This window comes from Salmo salar, chromosome 09, assembly GCF_965601325.2.
Source record: "Salmo salar chromosome 09, fSalSal1, whole genome shotgun sequence".
NCBI lineage: Eukaryota > Metazoa > Chordata > Actinopteri > Salmoniformes > Salmonidae > Salmo > Salmo salar.
The window spans coordinates 83,071,186-83,097,856 of record NC_138299.1 but is presented as its reverse complement, the minus strand read 5'-3'; the positions used below and the strand labels follow the sequence as shown (position 1 = coordinate 83,097,856).

General features: G+C 44.5%; 2 protein-coding genes across 6 annotated transcripts; both read left to right on the top strand.

Annotated features, from left to right (window-relative positions):
• Positions 1-43: 43 nt before the first annotated feature.
• On the top strand, positions 44-25,506 carry LOC106611969 (kelch-like protein 3). Of its 5 annotated transcripts, XM_082955977.1 has the most exons (18): positions 44-132; positions 6,628-6,761; positions 7,032-9,620; positions 10,246-10,368; positions 10,675-10,781; positions 10,992-11,113; positions 12,350-12,512; positions 12,934-13,043; positions 16,202-16,249; positions 16,375-16,491; positions 16,891-17,040; positions 17,373-17,490; positions 18,078-18,275; positions 19,125-19,226; positions 21,061-21,189; positions 22,136-22,276; positions 22,385-22,528; positions 22,715-25,506. In XM_082955977.1, exons 3-18 carry the CDS (start codon positions 9,601-9,603, stop codon positions 22,741-22,743), a joined length of 1,821 nt encoding a protein of 606 aa, XP_082812103.1. In that variant the 5' UTR covers positions 44-132; positions 6,628-6,761; positions 7,032-9,600; the 3' UTR covers positions 22,744-25,506. The 5 variants fall into 5 exon arrangements, with proteins under 5 accessions (XP_082812103.1, XP_082812102.1, XP_082812104.1 ...); XM_082955976.1 differs by lacking the exon at positions 44-132 and having other exon boundaries at positions 2,971-6,761; XM_082955978.1 differs by lacking the exons at positions 44-132; positions 10,675-10,781 and having other exon boundaries at positions 2,971-6,761; positions 10,963-11,113.
• LOC106611972 (heterogeneous nuclear ribonucleoprotein A0) lies at positions 179-2,771 on the top strand. Its single transcript, XM_014212702.2, has one exon. It carries the CDS (start codon positions 720-722, stop codon positions 1,557-1,559), a length of 840 nt encoding a protein of 279 aa, XP_014068177.1. The 5' UTR covers positions 179-719; the 3' UTR covers positions 1,560-2,771.
• Positions 25,507-26,671: the final 1,165 nt, after the last annotated feature.

Here is a 26,671-nt window from a genome sequence, read left to right as displayed (position 1 = left end):
CTTACATTCATGCATTACTTTTTTTGTGTGTAATTTTTCAGACCTTCCAGAATTTCCTATGTTGTCTACAACCAGTCTTCCTTGGAGGTGTGACAAACATGATTGGAGGCAAGACCCTTACACTACCAAAGGGTGACTTTTCTAATACTAAGTCTGTCTGAATCAATGTGGAATTTTTGGTTGTCTGACACATTTGTTTGGATCACAGTGAGGATTGTTATTTTTCTCAAGTACATTGGATTTACTTAATAAGCAATAAGGCATGAAGGGGTGTGATATATGGCCAATATACCGTGACAAAGGGCTGTATCCAGGCACTCTGAGTTGTCTGATATACCATGGCTGTCAGCCAGTCAGGGCTTGAACCACCCAGTTTATAAAACCTATCAAAGCTTTTTTTTCTTCTTGCTCCATACCTTGCCAAACGTAAACTAGGCCATAGGATTGTATTCTAGTTTGTCCTGTTCAAATTTTATTCCAATGTGCCCAATCATTAGGTCCTTATGACTGGATAGCTGCAAAATGGCTAACTTTTTTTGCTATAATTATTAACTCCAATAGAACTACAATTTACTATAGCTCGCCCCTAGGAGGCTCGTAGACGTGTAAGCATTACGTCGACGCCAACCATTTGTCTACATCCGCCATTTTAGACACCAAGAGAAGCACTATCAAAAGTCTATGCGTTGACATAACCAGATAAATTGCATCAAAGCGAGATGGAAAATCAACTCTGCAAGCTCTTTATTGGTGGACTAAATGTTCACACCACTGACGGTGGTCTTCGTAAACACTTTGAACAGTATGGCCAGCTGACCGACTGCGTAGTTGTTCAGAACCAGCAACTACAGCGCTCTCGCTGTTTTGGTTTTGTTACCTATGCTACTGCTGATGAGGCAGACGCTGCAATGTCCGCACGGCCTCATGCCCTGGATGGCAACAATGTTGAACTGAAAAGAGCAGTGGCACGTGAAGATGCGGGAAAACCTGAGGCTCTGGCCAAGGTTAAGAAAATATTTATCGGGGGTCTGAAAGAAGACATAGAGGATGAACATCTGAGCGAGTACTTCTCTCAGTTCGGTACTATCGAGAAGGCCGAGGTTATTAGCGATAATCAAACTGGTAAGAAGAGGGGGTTTGGTTTTGTTTATTTCGAAGATTATGATTCTGCCGACAAAGCGGTGGTACTGAAGTTCCACCATATAAATGGCCATAAAGTAGAGGTGAAAAAAGCCCTCACCAAGCAAGAAATGCAGGCTGCTGGCACCCGTGGCGGGAGGGGAGGAAGGTTTCAAAATGGATACGGTGGTGGCTATGGAGGAGGTTATGGAGGCAGTGACGGTGGATACGGCGTGGGGTACAGTGGAGGCTACGGGGGAAGCTATGGTGACCAAATGGGTGGCTACGGTGGGAACGGCTACAGTGATTTTGGAGGTGGCTATAGCGAGCAGTCATCTAATTATGGCCCCATGAAAGGTAATTACTCGGGCAGAAGCAGCGCACCTTACACCCGAGGTGGTGGTGGTTACGGCAGGGGGGGATACGATGGCGCATACTAGAGCCCCAGCAAATCTTACTCAAAGCAGCCTCGTTCCCTTAGCAAAAATGATTACACCTTCATAACATAGTTCCCACCAAGCATTCTATAATGGTACGAGAGTGACTGAACACTGAGCCCAAGTGGTTCAGACAGGAAAGTTACTACAGTATTCTCTATTCAAGGCTGACCCAAATAGGCAACGTTAGGGCCATCTAGCAACTAACTACAGATTATCTTGGGGGCAGATGTCTCCACCTTCATAGCAACTGCAGATGTCTCCACCTTCATAGCAACAACATTTCTCTAGGAGACAGCTGTCTTCACCTCCATAGCAACTACAGATCTCTCTCTAGAAGGCAGATGTCTTCACCCCATAGCAACTACTGAGCTCTAGGAGGCAGATGTCATCACTCCAAAGTTCTCAAATAACTTAGCTCTAAATGGCCATTGTCCATCCACCACAAGTAATAGGACTACTCCTTTGGATTATTTTATTTTGAGCAGTGGACCACTGTTTGTATTTTGCCAAGATGCTGTTAAAATTAAGTTAAAACGTCTCTGCTTGTTATCGTAGATCTGTTATATTTGCTTTAATGTGTTGTAACTAAATTACATTTTGTTTTAAAATATTTGTATTTAAGTTGGAGTGTTATTAATTTGGGACCCCTTGTTTGACTTAGCCATGTAGTCAATTGCAGTGAACTTGATGGCGTCCTTTTCTTTAAAGGTAACTTAAGTTATTTTACCCATACATTTCTTACTTGCCCCTGCACTATACCAAAGTATATGACATATCTGCCCAATACCATTTGGTTTCAAAGGGAAATCTCCACACAGTATTTATTTTGGACTATAAGGACTAGGTCACGCTTTTTAAGTATTCAAGGTTCACTGCTGTTACTGAAATATAGGCTATTTGTTGTAGTGTTTGATTTGTGATTCCCATTTAGTTTGAATATAAAATAATTGTAACATTACTATGATCACTATGTTATAGTTGTTAACCATTAACATATTCTCACTTCAACTACTTCAAATTCTGTAAACAGATGTTACCTAAGCTTTCCAGTTTTTCTATTTTACAGTAGAACCACAAACACTTCAGTAACAAGGATATATCTTTATGCTTCTGTCTTGTGTATTTTTGGTGAACAGAGTTAAACTTATTATTGTTTTTCAGTAAACTGTGTGTAATATATCCATCTAATAAACCCTTCTATATAGAAATGAATTAGACCTTAAGTACTTTGAATTAAATCCGGTAAAACTTAGGGTATGAAACAACAGTAAGTAACCTGCTGTGGTACAGAAAACGTTATCAGGGTTTGTTCTTTAAGCACCTTAAAATTAATTCCTAGATTTTGATGAATGTATTTGTCATACTAATTAGATTTGCTAGCCACTCATGTTTTCATATTCAAGTAGCTCTTAGGCCCCAAAAAATATATTCAATCAATCAGATTTGGTAGAGTAATGAATAGACTATATTTCTGTCTTTGAACATATATGTATTACATTCAGAATGTCTTTATTCCTCCATGAAATTAATGCTAGAGCTCTGCTCCAAAGCTCTACGGGCCTGATTCCGATTTAGGAAATGACGCCTTTCTTACACACGACTTTCCTACGCACTTCTCAGTAGCTGGTATTCAGACTTACCTTATGAAGGTGTGCAACAGGCTTTGCAGGTGTGGTTCCTAATACATTTAATTCAAGCACATTATAATAGGGAGAATAGTGTACAATAGTAGGTTATACCCTTATCGATTGCCTGCACTAACCATTGAACTGTGATACAGCCAAGTGTTCCGCCATTTGTTGGGTTGAAACTGTTATGGCTTGGTCTGCGCTCTGCTCCATAACGATTTAAATAGCCTACATGTTATATATACAGTTGAAGTTGGAAGTTTACATACATTTAAACTCAGTTTTTCACAATTCCTGACATTTAATCATAGTAAAAATTCCCTGTCTTAGGTCAGTTAGGATCACCACTTTATTTTAAGAATGTGAAATGTCAGAATAATAGTAGAGAGAATTATTTATTTCAGCGTTTATTTCTTTCATCACATTCCCAGTGGGTCAGAAGTTTACATACACTCAATTAGTATTTGGTAGCATTGCCTTTAAATTGTTTAACTTTGATCAAATGTTTCAGGTAGCCATCCACAAGCTTCCCACAATAAGTTGGGTGAATGTTGGCCCATTTCTCCTGATAGAGCTGGTGTAACTGAGTCAGGTTTGTAGGCCTCCTTGCTCGCACACTCTTTTTCAGTTCTGCCCACACATTTTCTATAGGATTGAGGTCAGGGCTTTGTGATGGCCACTCCAATACCATGACTTTGTTGTCCTTAAGCCATTTTGCCACAACTTTGGAACTATGCTTGGGTTCATTGTATAATTTGGAAGACCCATTTGTGACCAAGCTTTAACTCTCTGACTGATCTCATGAGATGTTGCTTCAATATATCCACATCATTTTCCTCCCTCATGATGCCATCTATTTTGTGAAGTGCACCAGTCCCTCCTGCAGCAAAGCACCCCCACAACATGATGCTGCCGCCCCTGTGCTGCACGGTTGGGATGGGGTTCTTCGGCTTGCAAGCCTCCCCCTTTTTCCTCCAAACATAACGATGGTCATTATGGCTAAACAGTTCTATTTTTGTTTAATCAGACCAGAGGACATTTCTCCAAAAAGTACGATCTTTGTAGTAGATGTAGATGTCCTAACCGACTTGCCAAAACTATAGTTTGTTAACAAGGCATTTGTGTAGTGGTTGAAAAACGAGTTTTAATGACTCCAACCAAAGTGTATGTAAACTTCCGACTTCAACTGTATGTATACACACAAAGTATGTGGACACCCCTTCAAATGAGTGGTTTCGGCTATTTCAACCACACCCGTTGCTGGCAGGTGTATGAAATTGAGCACACAGCCATGCAATCTCCATAGACAAATATTGGCAATAGAATGGCCTTACTGAAGAGCTCAGTGACTTTCAACGTGGCAGCGTCATAGGATGCCACTTTTCCAACAAGTCAGTTTGTCAAATTTCTGCCCTGCTAGAGCTGCCCCGGTCATCTGTAAGTGCTGTTATTGTGAAGTGGAAACGTCTAGGAGCAACAACGGCTCAGCCGCGAAGTGGTAGGCCGCACAAGCTCACAGAATAGGACCGCTGAGTGCTGAACCGCGTCACACATAAAAATACTCTGTCTTCTGTTGCAACACTCACTACCGAGTTCCAAACTGCTTCTGGAAGCAACATCAGCACAATAACTGTTCGTTGGGAGCTTCATGAAATGGGTTTCCATGGCCGAGCAGCTGCATACAAGAGTAAGATCACCATGCACAATGCCAAGCGTTGTCTGGAGTTGTGTAAAGCTCGCCGCCATTGGACTCTGGAGCAGTGGAAACGTGTTCTCTGGAGTGATGAATCACGCTTCACCATCTAGCAGTCCGACAGACGAATCTGGGTTTGGCGGATGCCAGGAGAACGTTACCTGCCCGAATGCATAGGGTCAACTGTAAAGTTTGGTGGAGGAGGAATAATGGTCTGGGGCTGTTTTTCATGGTTCGAACTAGGCCCCTTAGTTCCAGCGAAGTGAAATCTTAACGCTAAAGCATATAATGACATTCTCGTCGATTCTGTGCTTCCAACTTTGGGGCAACAGTTTGGGGAATGCCCTTTCCTGCATGACAATGCCACCGTGCACAAAGTGAGGTCCATACAGAAATGGTTTGTCAAGATTGGTGTGGAAGAACTTGACTGGCTTGCACAGAGCCCTGACCTCAACCCCATCGAACACCTTTGGGATGAATTGGAACGCCGACTGCGAGTCAGTCTAAATCGCCCTACATCAGTGTCCGACCTCACTAATGTTCTTGTGGCTGAATGGAAGCAAGTCTCTGCAGCAATGTTCCAACATCAAGCGGAAAGCCTTTTCAGAAGAGTGGAGGCTGTTATACCAGCAAAGGGGGGGACCAACTCCATATTTATGCCCATGATTTTAGAATGAGATGTTCAATGAGCAGGTGTCCACTTGCTTTTGGTCATGTAGTGTATATAATCAACTGTTACTAATGATCCTCAGCAACAACCACATGGTCATGACGGCGTTTACAGAGGAAGCAAATGAAGGTAAACGAAACAACGTCATTAAATGGAATGATAATGTAGGTTATACCAACTGAAGGGAACTAACAGTAAATTGGCAGTTGAATGTGTTATTAGGCCTACTGACGATCGATACTAATAGTGACTAATATTTAACATGATAGAAGTAGGAAACTGAGAAAGTTGGGGTAGCCTATATTTAAGTGGCCATCCCTGCAAGTCAAAAGGCCGTACAATTGAAATTCTGCATAATGGCACATCATTTTATAAACTTTACAGAAGGAAAGTTAATATGCTTCAGTTTGCTGCCATATGACTGGTTTTACATTTGTCTCCAGCGACTATAAGGTAAAATATATCTAAACCGAGTGTCATTTATATTTACAATTCCCTTATCCAAACAGATTACTCATTTACCTACCTCTTAAGTTGTAAATTACTGTCAATGTTATTTCTAATAAAAAATTAAGTGGATGCTTTTTCCAATTGAAACCTGTAGGTTTGCTAGACCTTATTCATGGTTTCCTCACGCGTCAAGGTGGTAGAATAATCGTCGTATCTGTTGACACCTCCGGAACACCTTCATTTATTAGATCTCCACCCCAAACAAATAGCAGGTGAATAGAATACTATTCTCATGCTTAAATTCAAGGTCAGAATACGCATAGAGAGAAGTGTATAAAAAGGGAATTATGTTCCATTTAGGCACGCTTAACTTGGGTTGGAATCGGGCCCTTGGAGAACAAATAGGCTGGATTCCTTAGCTGTGTCTTCTATGTCATGGGAATCTCCAGGGTATTCCGAGCTCTAGAATTCCAGCTGAAAGTCCATAGGATATGCTTCCATAGGATATCAGGTTTGTTACAATACATGCATCATTGAAATAGTCCTGGGCCTATTCCACTTCACTGGGAAACATATTTTTTATCCGTCTGGATGACAATTTAAAAAATGTTCTCTTACTTTCCACAGAGTTGTCAAAATGGATAGATTATGACACATTCTTCCTATGTCCTGCTGGTTAATGAGGATCGCCAGGGATTGATTGGACCAAGATGAGGACAAGTTCCTATAAGGAGGAAAACTATGGCATCGGGACGACTAAGGTGAGTTTACAAATTTTCTTTTTACAGATGCATTTTGTTTACATACATGTACTTTGATATGGCCTACACATTTTCGTTGATTCACAGTGCTTCATTTAAGTCAAAGGAACTTCCTTATGTTTTTTGTCTTTAGCCTAAGGAGGGCAGCATTTCTTTGTTCATAAAGGGTTAATTACTATTTTGGTTAAAGTGCCAATGGATAGCTAACTGGGTACTACATGGGTTTTATAATTGTTTTAATGGTTATCAAATTCCAATGTATTTTGACAGGTGTGACCCAAGACTGTGCTGATCCAGCTCTTGTGTCTGTGAAAGATGCAGGTTTTTTGAAGGACCTAATATCCATCTGTTGGGAAGGTTGAAATTTTCACTGAATCATTCAGATGTGTATCCTTGTTTTGTATTCCAATATGTGGAATCAATTGCACTGCTTGTACTGTAATATAATGGTTATTAGTCAATTCAATAAATATTGATATTTTTAAAACTTATACATTGATAATTCTTCTAAAATGTTAAGTGGTGCTTATTGTCAGTGTTCTAAGCTCCTTTTTTATGTCATTTTAGATGCATGCTGTTTTATCTTGTAAGCCACCTTGAACCATGTCTTGTAAACAAAGTGAAACACATAATCATATTTCAAGTTTGCTGACCCTCAGGCTAGCCTATAGCTTCTACGCTATTTTACTAGCTAAAGCGTTGAGTGAGATAGTTAGGCTATTCACAATAGTTCACTCAAATAAAGTAATGTTGTTTAGTTTATACAAGTATTCAGACCCCTTGACGTTTTCCACATTTTGTTACGTTACAGCCTTATTTTAAAATTGATCAAATAAATCCACATAAATCTACATACAATACCCCAAAATGACAAAGCGAGAACAGGTTTTGAGACATTTTTGCAAATGTATAAAAAACAAAAACAAATATCTTATTTACATAAGTATTCAGACCCTTTGCTATGAGACTCAAAATTGAGCTCAGGTACATCCTGTTTCCATTGATCATCATTGAGATGTTTCTACAACTTGGGAGTCCACCTGTGGTAAATTATATTAATTGGACATGATTTGGAAAGGCACACACCTGTCTATATAATGTCTCACAGTCAGAGCAAAAACCAAACCATGAGGTCGAATTAATTGTCCGTAGAGCTCGGAGACAGTATTGTGCCGAGGCACAAATCTGGGGAAGGGTACCAAAAAATGTCTGCAGCATTGAAGGTCCCCAAGAACACAGTGGCCTCCATAATTCTTAAATGGAATAAGTTTGGAACCACCAAGACTCTTCCTAGAGCTGGCCGCCCGGCCAAGCTGAGCAGTCGGGGAGAAAGGCCTTGGTCAGAGAGGTGACCAAGAACCCGATGGTCACTCTGACAGAGCTCCAGAGTTCCTCTGTGGTGATGGGAGAACCTTCCAGAAGGACAACCATTTCTGCAGCACTCCACCAATCAGGCCTTCATGGTAGAGTGGCCAAATGGAAGCCACTCCTCAGTAAAAGGCACACGACAGCCCACTTGGAGTTTGCCAAAAGGCACCTAAAGGACTCTCAGACCATGAGAAACAAGATTCTCTGGTCTGATGAAACCAAGATCGAACTCTTTGGCCTGAATGCCGTGTCACGTCTGGAGGAAACCTGACACCATCTCTACGGTGAAGTATGGTGGTGGCAGCATCATGCTGTGGGGATGTTTTTCAGCGGCAGGGACCGGGAGACTTGTCAGGATCGAGGGAAAGATGAACGAAGCAAAGTACAGAGAGATCCTTGATGAAAACCTGCTCCAGAGCGCTCAGGACCTCAAACTGGGGCGAAGGTTAATCTTCCAACAGGGCAATGACCCTAAGCACACAGCCAAGAAAATGCAGGAGTGACTTCGGGACAAGTCTCTGAATGTCCTTGAGTGGCCCAGCCAGAGCCCGGACTTGAACCCGGTCGAACATCTCTGAAGAGTCCTAAAAATAGCTGTGTAGCGACGCTCCCCATCCAACCTGACAGAGCTTGAGAGGATCTGCAGAGAAGAATGGGAGGAACTCCCCAAATACAGGTGTGCCAAGCTTGTAGCTTCACACCCAAGAAGCCTTGAGGCTGTAATCTCTGCCAAAGGTGCTTCAACAGAGTACTGAGTAAGAGGTCTGAATTCTTAGGGAAATGTGATATTTCCGGGTTTTTATTTTTAATAAATGTGCAAACATTTCTAAAAACCTGCTTTTGCTTTGTCATGATGGTGTATTGTATGTAGATTGATGAGGGGAAAAAAACTTGATCCATTTTAGAATAAGGCTGTAGGTAACAAAATGTGGAAAAAGTCAAGGGGTCTGAATACTTTCAGAATGCACTGTATATCAATATTCGAAAGTTGATATGATGAATATTGATATTATTAGCTATAAAGTTACCTCATGAATGGCTACTTTGTAACCCACTGTCCCAACCAAGTCTCTTGGGTGGATTCTTCTTCTCCTCACCCCGACACTCCGTAACCTAGCAACGCGGGTGCAAGTGGATCCAAGATGTAGACCTCTCCGTGGAACAAAGCTTTGCGGATTGAAATGGGGCCGGGTGAAGCAGCAGTGGTGACTGGGAAAAACATTCTCTGCCCTTCCTTAATCAGTTCTCAGAAAATACATGTTGTAATAGTTTAAGGTAAAAAGGAAAGAAGCAGTAACCATGGGAAGATGCTTGCTTATTATTAGCTAGGTTTATTTGTCAGTCTAATGAATGAGTACATTTCCGATTATAAGCAATTTCATGCTAGTGCTGTGTTGGACTTAGTTTGGACGATACATTTTGTGCATGGGACCGTAGCCAGCCCCTGTACTTATGCCGCACATCTGATATCATGGATTGTATAACCTCGGGGTAAGTGGACATAATAGTCGGAATGAAAGTGGACGCTTCCGATGAATTCAGTACAGCTGTTGTCGGATTACTTGCTATCATAATTTAGAAAGATTTGTCATTTTCTATGATAGCTGGATGACTTGCTAGCTTAGCTAACTAACGTTACTGTACTGCACTGCCTCGTTGGTTTGTCAATGTAGTTCTAGTATTAGCAATCTAAGCGAACAGCGTGAGCAAAAGGTAGCCCAAGACAACTGTATGTTACCGTACTTTGTTAGTACGTTCGTTAATAAGAGTGGAACATTGTAACGTGGTTCTAGTAACCAAGTAACGTTACTAGCTAGCGAAAGAGCTGCCAAATGACTAGCTACGAACATCAGCTGCTAAATTACTGTGTTAGCCAGCTAACAACTGTAGCTACTGTTGAAACATACATTACAATACTTTATTGCAATTTAAAATGCATGTTCACTTATTTTGAGCAACACGAACTTATCTCTAGCATTGTCTTTGGAATGACAGTGGGATTTTGTTAATACCATTTTTGTACAAATCAAAGGGCTGGGGTTATTGTGACTGAGGTTAATGATCTTGCGTTATCTTGGGTAGGCCTATTAATGCCCAGTTTATTATCCTTGACCAGTCGAGAATCTAATGACCAGCAGCCGACCTGTGACCCCGAGGAAGATGCCATGGATGTGGGGATGCACACCTTCAACCACACCCATATGAGAAAGGCATTTCAGCTGATGAATGACATGAGGAGGTAGGTTGGTTTCACCCCTGCCTAGTATCCCCTTTTTTCATCACTGAAAATAAGCCATGTGATGGCCTTTGTAAGATGTTGATATGACACAGTAATAACCTTCACATTATACATAATGGCTTATCCTTGGCACCGAATAGTCTACTTTGCAATGAATGACCTAATACTACAGTAACCTCGGCACACAGCTGGAGCACTTGTATCCAGTTGACAGTTATTTAGAAATCCTCAGTATGATGTTGACAGTTATTTAGAAATCCTCAGTATGATGATTTGAGAAAACACTGTTCAACCATCTGTTTACAGTAAGAATATGCTGTGCGACGTTCTGTTGGTGGCGGGAAATGTAGAGGTGACAGCACACAAGTTGGTGCTAGCCTCCTGCAGCCCCTACTTCTGTGCCATGTTCACAGGTATTAGCCTTCCTACAGTTCGTGGTAAATGGACTGTACTGTATACGTTTGTGTATATAGGCTACATTTGTCATCATTGTGAAAGCCGTGGGTCAAGTGAAACATGTTGTGAATGTGAAGCCCACTTTATTGTGACAGTGAGATTATTTTTTTCCCTCATGTCACATTAAACCTTCTCAAGTGGGTTCTCTCACTGTGTGTGGCGGACAGGGGACATGAGTGAGAGCAAAGCCCAGCAGGTGGAGATCAGGGATGTCGATGGCCAAACACTAAAAAAACTGGTGGACTATATCTATACAGCTATGATTGAAGTAACGGAGGACAACGTTCAGGTGAGCTACAGCGTCCCTGTCTGTGTCCTCCGACATGTTTAAGTGCTTACAGCAGTGGAGTCAATGGATTCTTTCATGTTGCTTTGGCATTCCTTCATTGGTCTCTTTATAATTTTATGTGGCATAAAGTTGTCTCCTCCTACCAGCCCTTTCCCTTTCTCTAGCATTTACAGTCTGCTCCTTCCTTCCTTGCTGTTGAGGCCAAGGTTTCAGCAGGCAGGGCTTTTCCTCTTATTATTAGCTCAGGAAATGTGCATGGAGGGAGAGGAAATCCTCTCAATGTTTGCAACATGCCCCGCTTTGTGTGTGTGTGTGTGTGTGTGTGTTTATGTGTGTGTGTGTGTGTGTGTGTTTGTTTTAGAATGGCATCCAAGCCTTGTCATTAGATTGGATCATTTTTCATTGTGTGTATGTGTGGTGCTTTGGTACTGTCCATGTTAGCTCTCAGAATGTGTGGGCCACAACTGCTGAAAACACCCACTATAATAGTGAGCCTGCAGCTCCCTGTTCAGAGCTAAGGGCAACAGGCAAAAATGAAATCACAGGCCTAAATTAAAGGAGAGACTGGCTGAGTGACCTAGTTTCTGTGTGCCTGCCTGTGTGGGGATGTGGACAAATGGGAGCGCTGGGCTGCCTGTTAAAGCACAGAATATTACTGAAGGACTGGTAGGCTAGAGGCTAATAAACCAGAGAAGCCAAATGTCTCCTTTAGAATTGACCACCGTGTACCACTGGTACGTACACATTATTCTAGTTGTCCTGCTATAGTCTGAGAGCCGGGGTTGCAGAGTTCTCCTGTAATCCCTGCTGTCTCTGTTTTGGGGTTTTCACAGCTTAAGCTCTTATCCTAGTAAATATGTGGCTGTTTCTGACACATTGTCCGTTCTGAGTGGCACTGACATCATGGATCATGGTCCCCTGTAGATGAAGTTGGGGCTCCGTTTGGGTTGCCCTTAATTTTGGTATTAACTCTACTCTGGAATTGAAATGAGTTTGCCTCCCATAGATTCCTCAAACCACTGAATAGTATTAAAATCCTCTGAATTCTAATTGAAAACATGGAGATTTGTTTGGCATTAGAAATGAATGACAAGGAGAGCATTTTCCTGCTGTGTATTCTACTAATTGACCTAATGATATTGTCTTGTATTGGGCCCGCCTTCTCTCTCTGATGGCTGAACTGAGAGTGTCCAGTCTCCTGCTGTGTGTTCTGACCCCTGTGTTGTGTCTCTGTAGGTGCTCCTGCCTGCAGCCAGCCTCCTGCAGCTGATGGACGTGAGGCAGGTGTGCTGCGAGTTCCTGCAGAGCCAGCTGCACCCCACCAACTGTCTGGGCATTCGAGCCTTTGCCGACCTCCACACCTGCACCCAGCTCCTCAACCAGTCTCATGCCTACTCTGGTTAGTGGAGCCCCACCTCACTTCTACGTTTCACCAGGCAGAGGGTGTAAGCTTAGCGGAGGGGATGGAAAAACTGCCCTCTGTCTTGGTCAGTCAGTATGAACAGATTGCCGTTAAAAAGCATACAGTGGGTATTTATGACAGACTACTTTGAGCTTCAAGTGAAGGGAGTTCTTGACTCCGACTGCTTTTAGAAGATGTGACCCACCCTGGCTCTGTTTTGCATGGACATCGTTCTGCTCAAACCTTGTATCCCATCTAAATGTCAACAGAATATCAAATTTGACCTTACGTTGTAGAGACGTGGTAAACTGCTGGGGCTTGCTGGCCGTATGCTGATAACCTTTGTCATTGCTCAGGGGTGTAACAGACCGTGAACAGCCTAGTTGTTTGTCTAACTGTGTGCTTGTTTGTTTAACAGAGCAGCATTTTTCCGAGGTGATGCTGGGAGAGGAGTTCATGGGCCTGTCTCTGCAGCATGTGTGCGGTCTCATATCCAGCGACAAACTCACGGTGTCCACAGAGGAGAAGGTAGGCCAGCCACCAGAACATCCCAAACCAACCCCTTCTTTTCTGTTCAGGGACAATGCAGGCTCATATCCTTTCCTACCCTGTAAAGTGAGGATTACTTTATAACTATGCAAGACAAGTGCACTCCGGCAACTCCTTCTTCTCTTTGCTATCAATGAGCTCAGTACAGCTCAGCTCTCAATCTCTCTCCTCCTGGTCTTCCTCAGACAACACTTATAACAACAGGCTTCCCATCACTCACCATCACAATAGTCTCCCCATCCCTCACCATTCCCTGTGATGGCAGAGTCCCCGTCCTGCTGTAATAGAGGACAGCCCTGTCACAAACAGCCTGGTCCCAGTCCCAGAGTGACTTACCACAGAGGGTGAGAGAGCTGTACCTGAGCTGTTACTGCTGCTACTGCTGTTGCTACTGCTGCTACTACTACCGCTACTACTCTTGCTGCTACTGCTGCTACTCCTACTGCTGCTGCTGTTGCTGCTACTTCTTTTACTACTGCTGGCACTACTGCTGTTACTACTGCTGGCACTACTGCTGTTACTACTGCTGTTACTACTGCTGGCACTACTGATGTTACTACTGCTGGCACTACTGCTGGCACTACTGCTGTTACTACTGCTGTTACTACTGCTGGCACTACTGATGTTACTACTGCTGTTACTACTGCTGGCACTACTGCTGGCACTACTGCTGGCACTACTGCTGTTACTACTGCTGGCACTACTGCTGTTACTACTGCTGTTACTACTGCTGGCCTCTGCGGCACTACTGATGTTACTACTGATGTTACTACTGCTGTTACTACAGCTGGCACTACTGCTGGCACTACTGCTGGCACTACTGCTGTTACTACTGCTGGCACTACTGCTGTTACTACTGCTGGCACTACTGCTGTTACTACTGATGGCACTACTGCTGTTACTACTGCTGGCACTACTGATGTTATTACTGCTGTTACTACTGCTGTTACTACTGCTGGCACTACTGATGTTATTACTGCTGTTACTACTGCTGTTACTACTGCTGGCACTACTGATGTTATTACTGCTGTTACTACTGCTGTTACTACTGCTGGCACTACTGCTGGCACTACTGCTGTCACTACTGCTGGCACTACTGCTGGCACTACTGATGTTACTACTGCTGTTACTACTGCTGTTACTATTGCTGGTACTACTGCTGGTACTACTGCTGTTACTACTGCTGGCACTACTGATGTTACTATTGCTGGTACTATTGCTGTTACTACTGCTGGCACTACTGCTGGCACTACTGCTGGTACTACTGCTGGCACTACTGATGTTAATACTGATGTTACTACTGCTGTTACTACTGCTGGCACTACTGCTGTTACTACTGCTGTTACTACTGCTGTTACTACTGCTGGCACTACTGCTGTTTCTACTGCTGGCACTACTGCTGTTACTACTGCTGGTACTACTGCTGTTACTACTGCTGGCACTACTGATGTTACTACTGCTGTTACTACTGCTGTTACTACTGCTGGCACTACTGCTGTTACTACTGCTGGCACTACTGATGTTAATACTGATGTTACTACTGCTGTTACTACTGCTGGCACTACTGCTGTTACTACTGATGTTACTACTGCTGGCACTACTGCTGGTACTACTGATGTTACTACTGCTGGCACTACTGCTGTTACTACTGCTGGCGCCTACTGATGTTGCTACTGCTGGCACTACTGCTGGTACTACTGCTGGCACTACTGATGTTACTACTGATGTTACTACTGATGTTACTACTGCTGGCACTACAGCTGGCACTACTGATGTTACTACTGATGTTACTACTGCTGGCACTACTGATGTTACTACTGCTGGCACTACTGCTGTTACTACTGCTGTTACTACTGCTGTTACTACTGCTGGCACTACTGATGTTACTACTGATGTTACTACTGCTGTTACTACTGCTGGCACTACTGATGTTACTACTGCTGTTACTACAGCTGGCACTACTGATGTTACTACTGCTGGCACTACTGCTGGTACTACTGATGTTACTACTGCTGGCACTACTGCTGGTACTACTGATGTTACTACTGCTGGCGCCTACTGATGTTACTACTGCTGGCACTACTGCTGTTACTACTGCTGGCACTACTGCTGGCACTACTGATGTTACTACTGCTGGCACTACTGCTGTTACTACTGCTGGCACTACTGCTGGCACTACTGATGTTACTACTGCTGGCACTACTGCTGGTACTACTGCTGGCACTGCTGCTGGCACTACTGCTGGCACTACTGCTGGCACTACTGCTGTTACTACTGCTGGCACTACTGCTGTTACTACTGCTGGCACTACTGCTGTTACTACTGCTGGCACTACTGCTGGCACTACTGATGTTACTACTGCTGGCACTACTGCTGTTACTACTGCTGGCACTACTGCTGGCACTACTGATGTTACTACTGCTGGCACTACTGCTGTTACTACTGCTGGCACTGCTGCTGGCACTACTGCTGGCACTACTGCTGGCACTACTGCTGGCACTACTGCTGTTACTACTGCTGGTACTACTGATGGCACTACTGCTGGCACTACTGCTGGCACTACTGCTGGTACTACTGATGTTACTACTGCTGTTACTACTGCTGTTACTACTGCTGTTACTACTGCTGTTACTACTGCTGGCACTACTGCTGGCACTACTGATGTTACTACTGCTGTTACTACTGCTGGCACTACTGATGTTACTACTGCTGGCACTACTGCTGTTACTACTGCTGGCATTACTGCTGTTACTACTGCTGGCACTACTGCTGGCACTACTGCTGTTACTACTGCTGGCACTACTGCTGTTACTACTGCTGGCACTACTGCTGGCACAACTGCTGGTACTACTGATGTTACTACTGCTGGCACTACTGCTGGCACTACTGCTGTTACTACTGCTGGCCTCTGCGGCACCTGCGGACTCGATGTTACTACTGCTGGCATTACTGCTGTTACTACTGCTGCGGACCCACCACTCCAGGCCTCAGGCTTCACTTGCTAATGTGCTTACAAAGCAAAGTAGCCTCCTCCTCTTCAACCGATGTACACAGCAACATGACACCAGCCCTGTCTCTATTATCTGGCCCCCGTCTCCTATCTATCCATTCACAGCTCTGATCCTATCTATCTTCAGGGAATAGAGCAGGAGAGTGGAGGAGCAGGTTGGATGAGAAAGAGCGAGGTATGGTAGATGGCTGTCTCAGTCTGTGTTCAGATAAAGGAGGGGAGTCAGCACAAGTTAGATCCAGTTCCTGTTCCCCTCTTGGTAAATGTAATTAACCCTTTCTGTTCTCTCTCTCTCCTCAGGTATTTGAGGCCATTGTTGCATGGATAAAGCACGACAAGGAGGCTCGTCTGGAGCACATGCCAAAGCTGATGGAGCACGTTCGTCTGCCACTACTGTCCAGAGATTACCTAGTACAGGTGAGTCCTACTGTCCAGAGATGACCTAGTACAGGTGAGTCCTACTGTCCAGAGATGACCTAGTACAGGTGGGTCCTACTGTCCAGAGATGACCTAGTACAGGTGAGTCCTACTGTCCAGAGATGACCTAGTACAGGTAGGTCCTACGATCCAGAGATGACCTAGTACAGGTGAGTCCTACGGTCCAGAGATGACCTGGTACAGTTGGGTCACTCAGCACCACCATTCACCTTGTTGTCAGATAGCATGAATAGTTAATCAAGCACCCACATGCTCCACCATACAAATCAAACTGTGATATTTGAAAACCCACTGCATTGTTTTATTCAAGATGGTGTACTTGACTTGAACTTGTTTCATGTGTCTGTATTGCTCACTGTGCTGTGTCCTGTGGAGCAGATAGTGGAGAAGGAGGCCTTGATCAAGAACAACAACTCCTGTAAGGATTTCCTGATCGAGGCCATGAAGTACCACCTCCTACCCGCTGACCAGCGCCACCTCATCAAGACCGACAGGACACGCCCACGCACGCCTATCAGCCTGCCCAAGGTCAGACAACACTTGCATCACACACAGACACACACACGCTTGTTTTACTATCCTTGTGGGGACCAAAACATTTATTCCCATAAAAAAATCATATTTTCCTTAACATAACCTTAACCCCTATCTCCTAACCCTAAACCTAACCCCTAAGCCTAAAATAGCCTTTTTTTACTTTACTTGTGGGGAACTGGGAAATGTCCCCACGAGGGAGAATGTTTCTTGTTTAACTATCCTTGTGGGGATTTCCGGTACCCTCAAGGGGAGCAATAGAAGCCCACACACACAGTTATTTATACCCACTGACTGAACCAACCGGAGCCCTATTGTTGTGTTAGGTGATGATAGTGGTGGGTGGGCAGGCTCCTAAGGCCATCCGTAGTGTGGAGTGCTATGACTTCCAAGAGGACCGCTGGTACCAGGTGGCTGACCTGCCGTCCAGACGCTGTCGAGCAGGTAAACACACCTCCCTCTGGCCGCTACCACCTCTGAATTCACACACTCCTCTCTGACTTGTCTGTTCTACTGGGGAAACCTACAAGCCTTTAATCTCTCTGTCTCTCTCTCTGTCTCTGTCTCTCTGTCTCTCTCTGTCTCTCTCTCTCTGTCTCTCTCTCTGTCTCTCTCTCTGTCTCTGTCTCTGTCTCTCTCTCTGTCTCTGTCTCTGTCTCTCTCTCTGTCTCTCTCTCTCTGTCTCTCTCTCTCTCTCTCTCTATTTCTCTGTCTCTGTCTCTCTCTCTCTGTCTCTCTCTCTCTCTCTCTCTATTTCTCTGTCTCTGTCTCTCTCTCTCTCTCTCTCTCTCTCTCTCTGTCTCTCTCACTCTGTCTCTCTCTCTCTCTGTCTCTGTCTCTGTCTCTCTCTCTGTCTCTCTCTCTCTGTCTCTCTCTCTCTCTCTCTCTCTGTCTCTCTCTCTGTCTCTCTCTCTCTATTTCTCTGTCTCTGTCTCTCTCTCTCTCTCTCTCTCTCTCTCTCTCTCTGTCTCTCTCACTCTGTCTCTCTGTCTCTGTCTCTCTCTCTCTCTCTCTCTCTCTCTCTCTCTCAGGTGTGGTGTTTATGGCAGGGAGGGTGTACGCTGTGGGAGGCTTCAACGGCTCGTTGCGAGTCAGGACGGTGGACATGTACGACGGGATGAGAGACCAGTGGACCACAGTTCCCAGCATGCAAGAGCGGCGCAGCACTCTGGGGGCAGCCGTGCTGGGGGACCTGCTCTACGCTGTGGGGGGCTTCGATGGGAGCACAGGTACACAGTCCTATCCCGCTCTTCTCCCCCTGCATCACCACTGCCCAACACCAGTGTGTAGTCTAAGAAAGTGTGTTGTCTAAGTGTCCCAGCAGTCCTTTGAGAGGCAGTGGAGCGTGTTGCAGTGTGACTGAATGGAGCAGGGAACAGTAGTAACCCCAGGATGAATGTCTAGATTGTGTGGTTGGGCACAGTGGTGATGTCACCCTGACTTTATGTGATGCGAGAGAGCATTAGTGTTACTGATACAGGGGAGAGGAGAGAGCATTAGTGTTACTGATACAGGGGAGAGGAGAGAGCATTAGTGTTACTGATACAGGGGAGAGGAGAGAGCATTAGTGTTACTGATACAGGGGAGAGGAGAGAGCATTAGTGTTACTGATACAGGGGAGAGGAGAGAGCATTAGTGTTACTGATACAGGGGAGAGGAGAGAGCATTAGTGTTACTGATACAGGGGAGGGGAGAGGAGAGAGCATTAGTGTTACTGATACAGGGGAGAGGAGAGGGGAGAGGAGAGAGCATTAGTGTTACTGATACAGGGGAGAGGAGAGAGCATTAGTGTTACTGATACAGGGGAGAGGAGAGGGGAGAGGAGAGAGCATTAGTGTTACTGATACAGGGGAGAGGAGAGGGGAGAGGAGAGACCATTAGTGTTACTGATACAGGGGAGAGGAGAGGGGAGAGGAGAGAGCATTAGTGTTACTGATACAGGGGAGAGGAGAGGGGAGAGGAGAGAGCATTAGTGTTGGCCAAGTGTTGTGCCCTGCTTTCAGAAGGTAAATTAGAGCTGCTTTGTTAACTCTTTCTTCTCGCCCTTTTCCCTCCTTCCTTTTCTCCCTCCGTCTCAGGCCTGTCGTCGGTGGAGGCCTACAGCTATAAGACCAATGAGTGGATGTTTGTTGCTCCCATGAACACGAGACGCAGTAGTGTCGGAGTGGGAGTGGTGGACGGTAAGAGAAGAATAGTGTCAACAGTGCTTTTTATGAGCTTCTTCTCAGAGTCTATATAGAGCTTCTCCTCAGTGTCTATATAGAGCTTCTCCTCAGTATCTATATAGAGCTTCTCCTCAGTGTCTATATAGAGCTTCTCCTCAGTGTCTATATAGAGCTTCTCCTCAGTGTCTATATAGAGCTTCTCCTCAGTGTCTATATAGAGCTTCTCCTCAGTGTCTATATAGAGCTTCTCCTCAGTGTCTATATAGAGCTTCTCCTCAGTGTCTATATAGAGCTTCTCCTCAGTGTCTATATAGAGCTTCTCCTCAGTGTCTATATAGAGCTTCTCCTCAGTGTCTATATAGAGCTTCTCCTCAGTGTCTATATAGAGCTTCTCCTCAGTGTCTATATAGAGCTTCTTCTCAGAGTCTATATAGAGCTTCTCCTCAGTGTCTATATAGAGCTTCTCCTCAGTATCTATATAGAGCTTCTCCTCAGTGTCTATATAGAGATTCTCCTCAGTGTCTATATAGAGCTTCTCCTCAGTGTCTATATAGAGCTTCTCCTCAGTGTCTATATAGAGCTTCTCCTCAGTGTCTATATAGAGCTTCTCCTCAGTGTCTATATAGAGCTTCTCCTCAGTGTCTATATAGAGCTTCTCCTCAGTGTCTATATAGAGCTTCTCCTCAGTGTCTATATAGAGCTTCTCCTCAGTGTCTATATAGAGCTTCTCCTCAGTGTCTATATAGAGCTTCTCCTCAGTATCTATATAGAGCTTCTCCTCAGTGTCTATATAGAGCTTCTCCTCAGTGTCTATATAGAGCTTCTCCTCAGTGTCTATATAGAGCTTCTCCTCAGTGTCTATATAGAGCTTCTCCTCAGTATCTATATAGAGCTTCTCCTCAGTGTCTATATAGAGCTTCTCCTCAGTGTCTATATAGAGCTTCTCCTCGGAGTCTATATAGAGCTTCTCCTCAGTGTCTATATAGAGCTTCTCCTCAGTGTCTATATAGAGCTTCTCCTCAGTGTCTATATAGAGCTTCTCCTCAGTATCTATATAGAGCTTCTCCTCAGTGTCTATATAGAGCTTCTCCTCAGTGTCTATATAGAGCTTCTCCTCAGTGTCTATATAGAGCTTCTCCTCAGTGTCTATATAGAGCTTCTCCTCAGTGTCTATATAGAGCTTCTCCTCAGTGTCTATATAGAGCTTCTCCTCAGAGTCTATATAGAGCTTCTCCTCCTATATAGAGCTTCTCATCAGAGTCTACCAAACATTAGGAACACCTTAATAGTGAGTTGCACCCCCCCCCTCTCCTCAGAACAGTCTCACTTCATTGGGACATGGACTCTACAAGGTATCGAAGGTGTTCCACAGGGATGCTGGCCCATGTTGACTACAATGTTTCCCACAGTTATGTCAAGTTGTCTGGATGGACCATTTTTAATACACGTGGGAAACTGTTGAGCGTGAAAAACCCAGCAGCGTTGCAGTTCTGGACACAAACCGGTGCGCCTGGCACCTCCTACCATACCCCGTTTAAAGGCACTTTGCATGTCTCAATTGTCTCAAGGCTTAAAGCTTCTTCTTTAACCTGTCTCCTCCCCTTCATCTACACTGATTGAAGTGGATTTAACAAGTGACATCAATAAGGGATCATAGATTTCACCTGGATTCACCTGGTCAGTTTATGTAATAGAAAGAGCAGGTGTTCCTCATGTTTTGTCCACTTAGTGTCTATAGTGTTTCTGTGCCTGTGTATTTGTCAGTTTCCTGTCTGCGGTTGTACTTTGAGCATCTCTTTGTATGTGTTCCTCGTTGTATTCCTCAGTGGGTGTGTATTGTGTTGTACAGGGAAGCTGTATGCGGTGGGTGGCTACGACGGGGCGTCACGGCAGTGTCTCAGCACGGTGGAGGAGTACAACCCAGTCAGTAACCAGTGGGGCTACATGGCTGACATGAGCACCAGACGCAGCGGGGCAGGTGCAGACAGTCCTCACCATCAACAACCCTCTCCTTATCACAGACTAGCTATCCTACGTGTTTAGAAGCAGGCAATGCTACCTCTGTGCCGTACAGACACACTGCACTCACACTGTCAGTGTCCACAGAGACATGGGAGTGCTGTGACTTTAAGTCCAGGGAATGTGTAATGGAGCTGTGCAGTATGATATGTGGTATAGGACTATATATAGAGTTGTAATGGGCTCGACTAACCTCACAGTAACTCTCACTGTCTACAGAGATCCCTGGAAATCGGCAAGGTGTCACAAGACCCAAGGTCTTGTAAATAAAAATATTCTATTGGGATGGTTTCTCTCTTTCCCAAAGGGTTCTGTTGTGTCTCTTCCCTCCCATTCTGTTAGTTTGGTTCTGTGAGAGTGTCTCTGTCTCAGTGAAGGTTGTTGTTCTGAATGTGATCTGGTGGAGGTCCATTGGCCTCTCTGTGTGTGAGCCTCCTGGCTCTGAATGTGTTTGAGTGTCCTGTGCTCATTGTGCAGTCCGCTCAGCTGGCCAGAGGAAGTAGCACCAACACAATGCAGCCCGTTGATTCCTATGGACACTGCCTGGGTTCATCCAGGACTCTACTGCTCACTAACTTACTGGCAGCAGGAGCTAGGAGGGAACAGCACAACCACATCAGTGAAAATGAGACAATACTCACAGGATGTGGTTTTAATGCACTGCAAGCAATGTTTTCTTTGCATAGGCATACACCGATCTAAACCCAATGAGCACTGAAATAAGATAATTGCCGTAGAGGTAGATGGCCCACTTAACAAGAGAATTACTGGAAGTGATCGCTCCTCCTTGTGGGTAGTTAATGGACTGCAGTTATTGCTGGGAAACATCTGTAGCTTGTGCAAGTATATGTGTTTATGTGGGAAAAGATATAACCAGACGTGTGTGTGTGTGTGTGTGTGTGCAGGTGTTGGGGTGCTAAGTGGGCAGCTGTATGCAGCAGGGGGTCATGATGGGCCCCTGGTGAGGAAGAGTGTGGAGGTGTACGACCCACCTAGTAACACCTGGAGACAGGTGTGTGACATGAACATGTGTCGGAGGAACGCTGGTGAGTAGCCTGATGCAACACACACACACACTCCCCTATGCCCAAATGTTCTGCATATCATTGTCTGTAGAGTGTGTGGACTCACTAACCTCCCCTGTGTTCATGCAGGTGTGTGTGCTATAAACGGACTGCTGTATGTGATCGGAGGAGACGACGGCTCGTGTAACCTCTCCTCAGTGGAGTATTACAACCCTGCCACAGACAAGTGGAGCCTCATCCCCACCAACATGAGCAACGGCCGAAGCTATGCAGGTAAACTTTCACCTTTGACCTTTCATACCACCTTTCAAATGCTTGTCTCTGCATCCAAACTCAGAACCTTCTCCTTTGAAGAATTAAGACATGTTGGTCGTGAGATGGTTTGGTGTTGAATGTGTTATGCTGCATTTAGTGTGTTATTAATCTATGTCCTGATATACCCTGCTATATCCACTCAAGGTGTATCCGTTATAGACAAACCTTTATGACTATCAGGCCCCGATGGCAGCAGGACCCCACAGCCACAGGTAGCAATCAAAGGGAGCCACACAGACGTCTGATTTCACAGTCAACTCCATGGAGTAACACTAGCCTGACGGGTGGCTCAGGAGGGAGGGAAACCCCAGCCCGGACAGTGCTCTGCAGAGCGGAGCTGCTGTCTCAGCCCTGTAACTCTAACTGCATTCCTTCTAGGCAGAGTGGACCTGAGAGAGACATTGGCTTCCATGGTCAAAATGACCCCAAGACTCAACAAATCTGCCTGGATCAGAGTGTCTTAAGACTGGAGGGGGCCTGTTTTCCTGCAGCCTCACAGGGGGCCATTTAGCTACATTAGTATTAGGAGGGCCTCACTCCCCTCAGACTCCTTACAACTGATCAGAGGGGGAAATAAACTGGCCTTGTTTTAAGGGATCGACTAAATGAGCTATGACCAAGAAGAAGGTTGTTGATTGGCCTGGGAAACTAGACTGCGGTCAGTCTGCGGCATGGGACTGTGACCGTGCAGACACACATTGCGCTAACACAAGCCTCTCAAACCGACAATGAGCTCTGGTAGTGTTGTAGTACTTGAGTCTGACTCAAGTCCCGATTTTCATAACTTGTGATTCGGACTTGGACTTGGACTCGCCTTCTGGTGACTTGTATTTGCACTTGGACTGACTGGATAGGCTACTATAATAAGGAGAATATTAGCAGCACTGGGTGAGCAGAGCATCGAGGGTTCTGTTCTCTAGCAGTGGGAAGGACGCGCCACACACAGCCTACATCAGCTGGTGAGCTGCGGGGGAGCACGACCGGAAGGCGGGCTACGCCTCCAATCATTGGCCGCTACACATCGCGCAAGCAACTTTCTTGTTTCCCCGTAACCACCAGTCATCTGCTTACTATTTAGCTTTGCCTGGTTAAGAAACACAAACTGCTTTATGAAATGTAAAACAGTACTAGTGTTGAGTTTAATAGTAAACAACAGTGTAGCTATTTGTCTCTCTCTACCCTGAGGATAGAGAAGTAAGCTGTCTTTGAATTTGTTGTCTCGCTCTAGCCGCCCACTTTCCCACCTGCATCCCATCGCCAGGGATGTATTCATTACGGAAACTGTTTACTGTTTAAGAACCAGGGGTGGATTCATTATGGAAACTGTTTACCGTTTAAGAACCAGGGGTGTATTCATTAAGGAAACCATTTACCGTTTAAGAACCAAACAGAGAAAACGAAACTGGGAGGGAACTACCTGAATTTGTCCAATAGAAACTCTTGTTTGCGGTTTCCATTTGGAGTAAATGATTTTGAAAAGTTTTACAACAGAATTGGTTTAATGGTTATACCCCTGGTTCTGACAAGTCTCCCTTTTAGTTTTCATTCTGCAATAAAAAACCTACTCAAATATCAGTGGGCAGTAGCTGAGAGCCTGACTTACCATTAAGTTATGTAGTAAATAAGTAGTGAAACACATGTATAGAGTAGAACTTGTGAGGTAGTGATGATTTGTAAGTGAGTTGAGTTATTTTTCATGAAGGAGTGGTATATACTGCCATCTGGTGGCAACTAGAAACAATTGCTTAATAAGACCTATTATAAATTGATGGACTAGTGACTTGACTCATGACTCGAACTTGGACTCGACTCGGACTTCAGCCATAGGGACTCGTGACTTGACTCGGACTCGAGCACAGGGGACTTGGGACTCGAGGTTTAGTGACTCGACTACTGATGTAGAAATGCACTGATGATCAGGTCAGTCTTCTGTTCTCTATTGGAGACCTATGGACTGCGGCACTATGGTCACTACCAAGGTGAAACCAACAGGCTTTCACTGTCTGCAGCCTGAGTGGGCCCTCCCTTTTTAATACCACCTGGACCACTGGTCTGAAGAACTCAGCAGGCAGACTGGAGGACCAACCTGGACCAGCATTCACCAGGAGCCACATGCCTCAAGTACAATTTCCAATTTTAAATCGATATTGTATTTTTTTCTCATATTGGAATTGGCTGCAATGGGGCACCGTGTTAATGTAGTGTTTTAAATGCACTGTAAAGACAACTGCAAAGTGATAACTAACATGCAGTCAGTCTTGACTTGGCATATTCTATGTACCATACTGCTCTCATAATGTGTCTGGGGGTTTGTTCACAAACCTTGTCTCTCTCTGAAGGAGACGTGCCAAATTGATGCAAAAACAAAGTTAGACAATGAACACCGTGTCCAAGAATGAATGGATTATCACCTTTTTGTTTTGTATTAAGCTAATTTACTGTAATATGACCAAAAGACTACTTTACAACTTCTGGATCAGGTCCAATGATTCTGGTTAACATTATTTCAAGCTCAGAACATCTTTTACCAGGGTTGGGTTAAATTACATTTCAACTCTCATTAATTCAAGAAGCGAACTGAAGTTCAATTCATGAATTAAAAAATCCTCTTTGAAAATATAATTAAGCCACGATTAAATGTTCTCTTTTTGAATAATAATGAATCTCTTGACTTGAAATGGAATTGACCCCTACTGTCTGTTTCTATGCCTAGCCTATACTGTCATTTCTTTCACTGAGATTCTGGTATTTTAAATGATTCTACATACTGCACAATCTGTAGGTTTACTATGGTTATGGTTAGCCACCCCAGAGCAATGTTGAAATATGCAGGACATAGGCAACTTGTATAATGTTAAGTATATTAAATATTTTATCAAGGTCAGTGAAATATTTTCTAAGGTTTATTGTGGATATTAAATGATAGTACCACCTTTTGGAATTCTCTTGAGCATCAGTCCTCTGTTCAGGGAGTGGTTCCATTTGGGAACATGGTTACGGTGATTCCATTTGGGAACATGGTTACGGTGGTTCCATTTGGGAACATGGTTACGGTGGTTCCATTTGGGAACATGGTTACGCTGGTTCCATTGGGAACATGGTTACGCTGGTTCCATTTGGGAACATGGTTACGCTGGTTCCATTGGGAACATGGTACGGTGGTTCCATTTGGGAACATGGTTACGCTGGTTCCATTTGGGAACATGGTTACGCTGGTTCCATTTGGGACATGGTTACGCTGGTTCCATTTGGGAACATGGTTAACCTGGTTCCATTTGGAAACATGGTTACGCTGGTTCCATTTGGGAACATGGTTACGCTGGTTCCATTTGGGAACATGGTTACGCTGGTTCCATTTGGAAACATGGTTACGGTGGTTCCATTTGGAAACATGGTTACGGTGGTTCCATTTGGAAACATGGTTACGCTGGTTCCATTTGGGAACATGGTTAACCTGGTTCCATTTGGAAACATGGTTACGCTGGTTCCATTTGGGAACATGGTTACGGTGGTTCCATTTGGAAACATGGTTACGGTGGTTCCATTTGGAAACATGGTTACGGTGGTTCCATTTGGGAACATGGTTACGGTGGTTCCATTTGGAAACATGGTTACGCTGGTTCCATTTGGAAACATGGTTACGGTGGTTCCATTTGGGAACATGGTTACGGTGGTTCCATTTGGAAACATGGTTACGCTGGTTCCATTTGGAAACATGGTTACGGTGGTTCCATTTGGGAACATGGTTATGGTGGTTCCATTTGGAAACATGGTTACGCTGGTTCCATTTGGGAACATGGTTACGGTGATTCCATTTGGGAACATGGTTACGGTGGTTCCATTTGGAAACATGGTTACGGTGGTTCCATTTGGGAACATGGTTACGGTGGTTCCATTTGGAAACATGGTTACGGTGGTTCCATTTGGAAACATGGTTACGGTGGTTCCATTTGGGAACATGGTTACGGTGGTTCCATTTGGGAACATGGTTACGCTGGTTCCATTTGGAAACATGGTTACGGTGGTTCCATTTGGGAACATGGTTACGCTGGTTCCATTTGGAAACATGGTTACGGTGGTTCCATTTGGAAACATGGTTAT

Bases quoted from the DNA above. Each gene is read 5' to 3' on its own strand.
- LOC106611969 (XM_082955977.1), top strand. From the start codon at position 9,601: ATGGATTGTATAACCTCGGG. The intron at 17,041-17,372 runs GTCAGACAACAC...TTGTTGTGTTAG, and splicing joins CGCCTATCAGCCTGCCCAAG to GTGATGATAGTGGTGGGTGG. The intron at 21,190-22,135 runs GTGCAGACAGTC...GTGTGTGTGCAG, and splicing joins CACCAGACGCAGCGGGGCAG to GTGTTGGGGTGCTAAGTGGG.
- LOC106611972 (XM_014212702.2), top strand. From the start codon at position 720: ATGGAAAATCAACTCTGCAAGCTCTTTATTGGTGGACTAAATGTTCAC.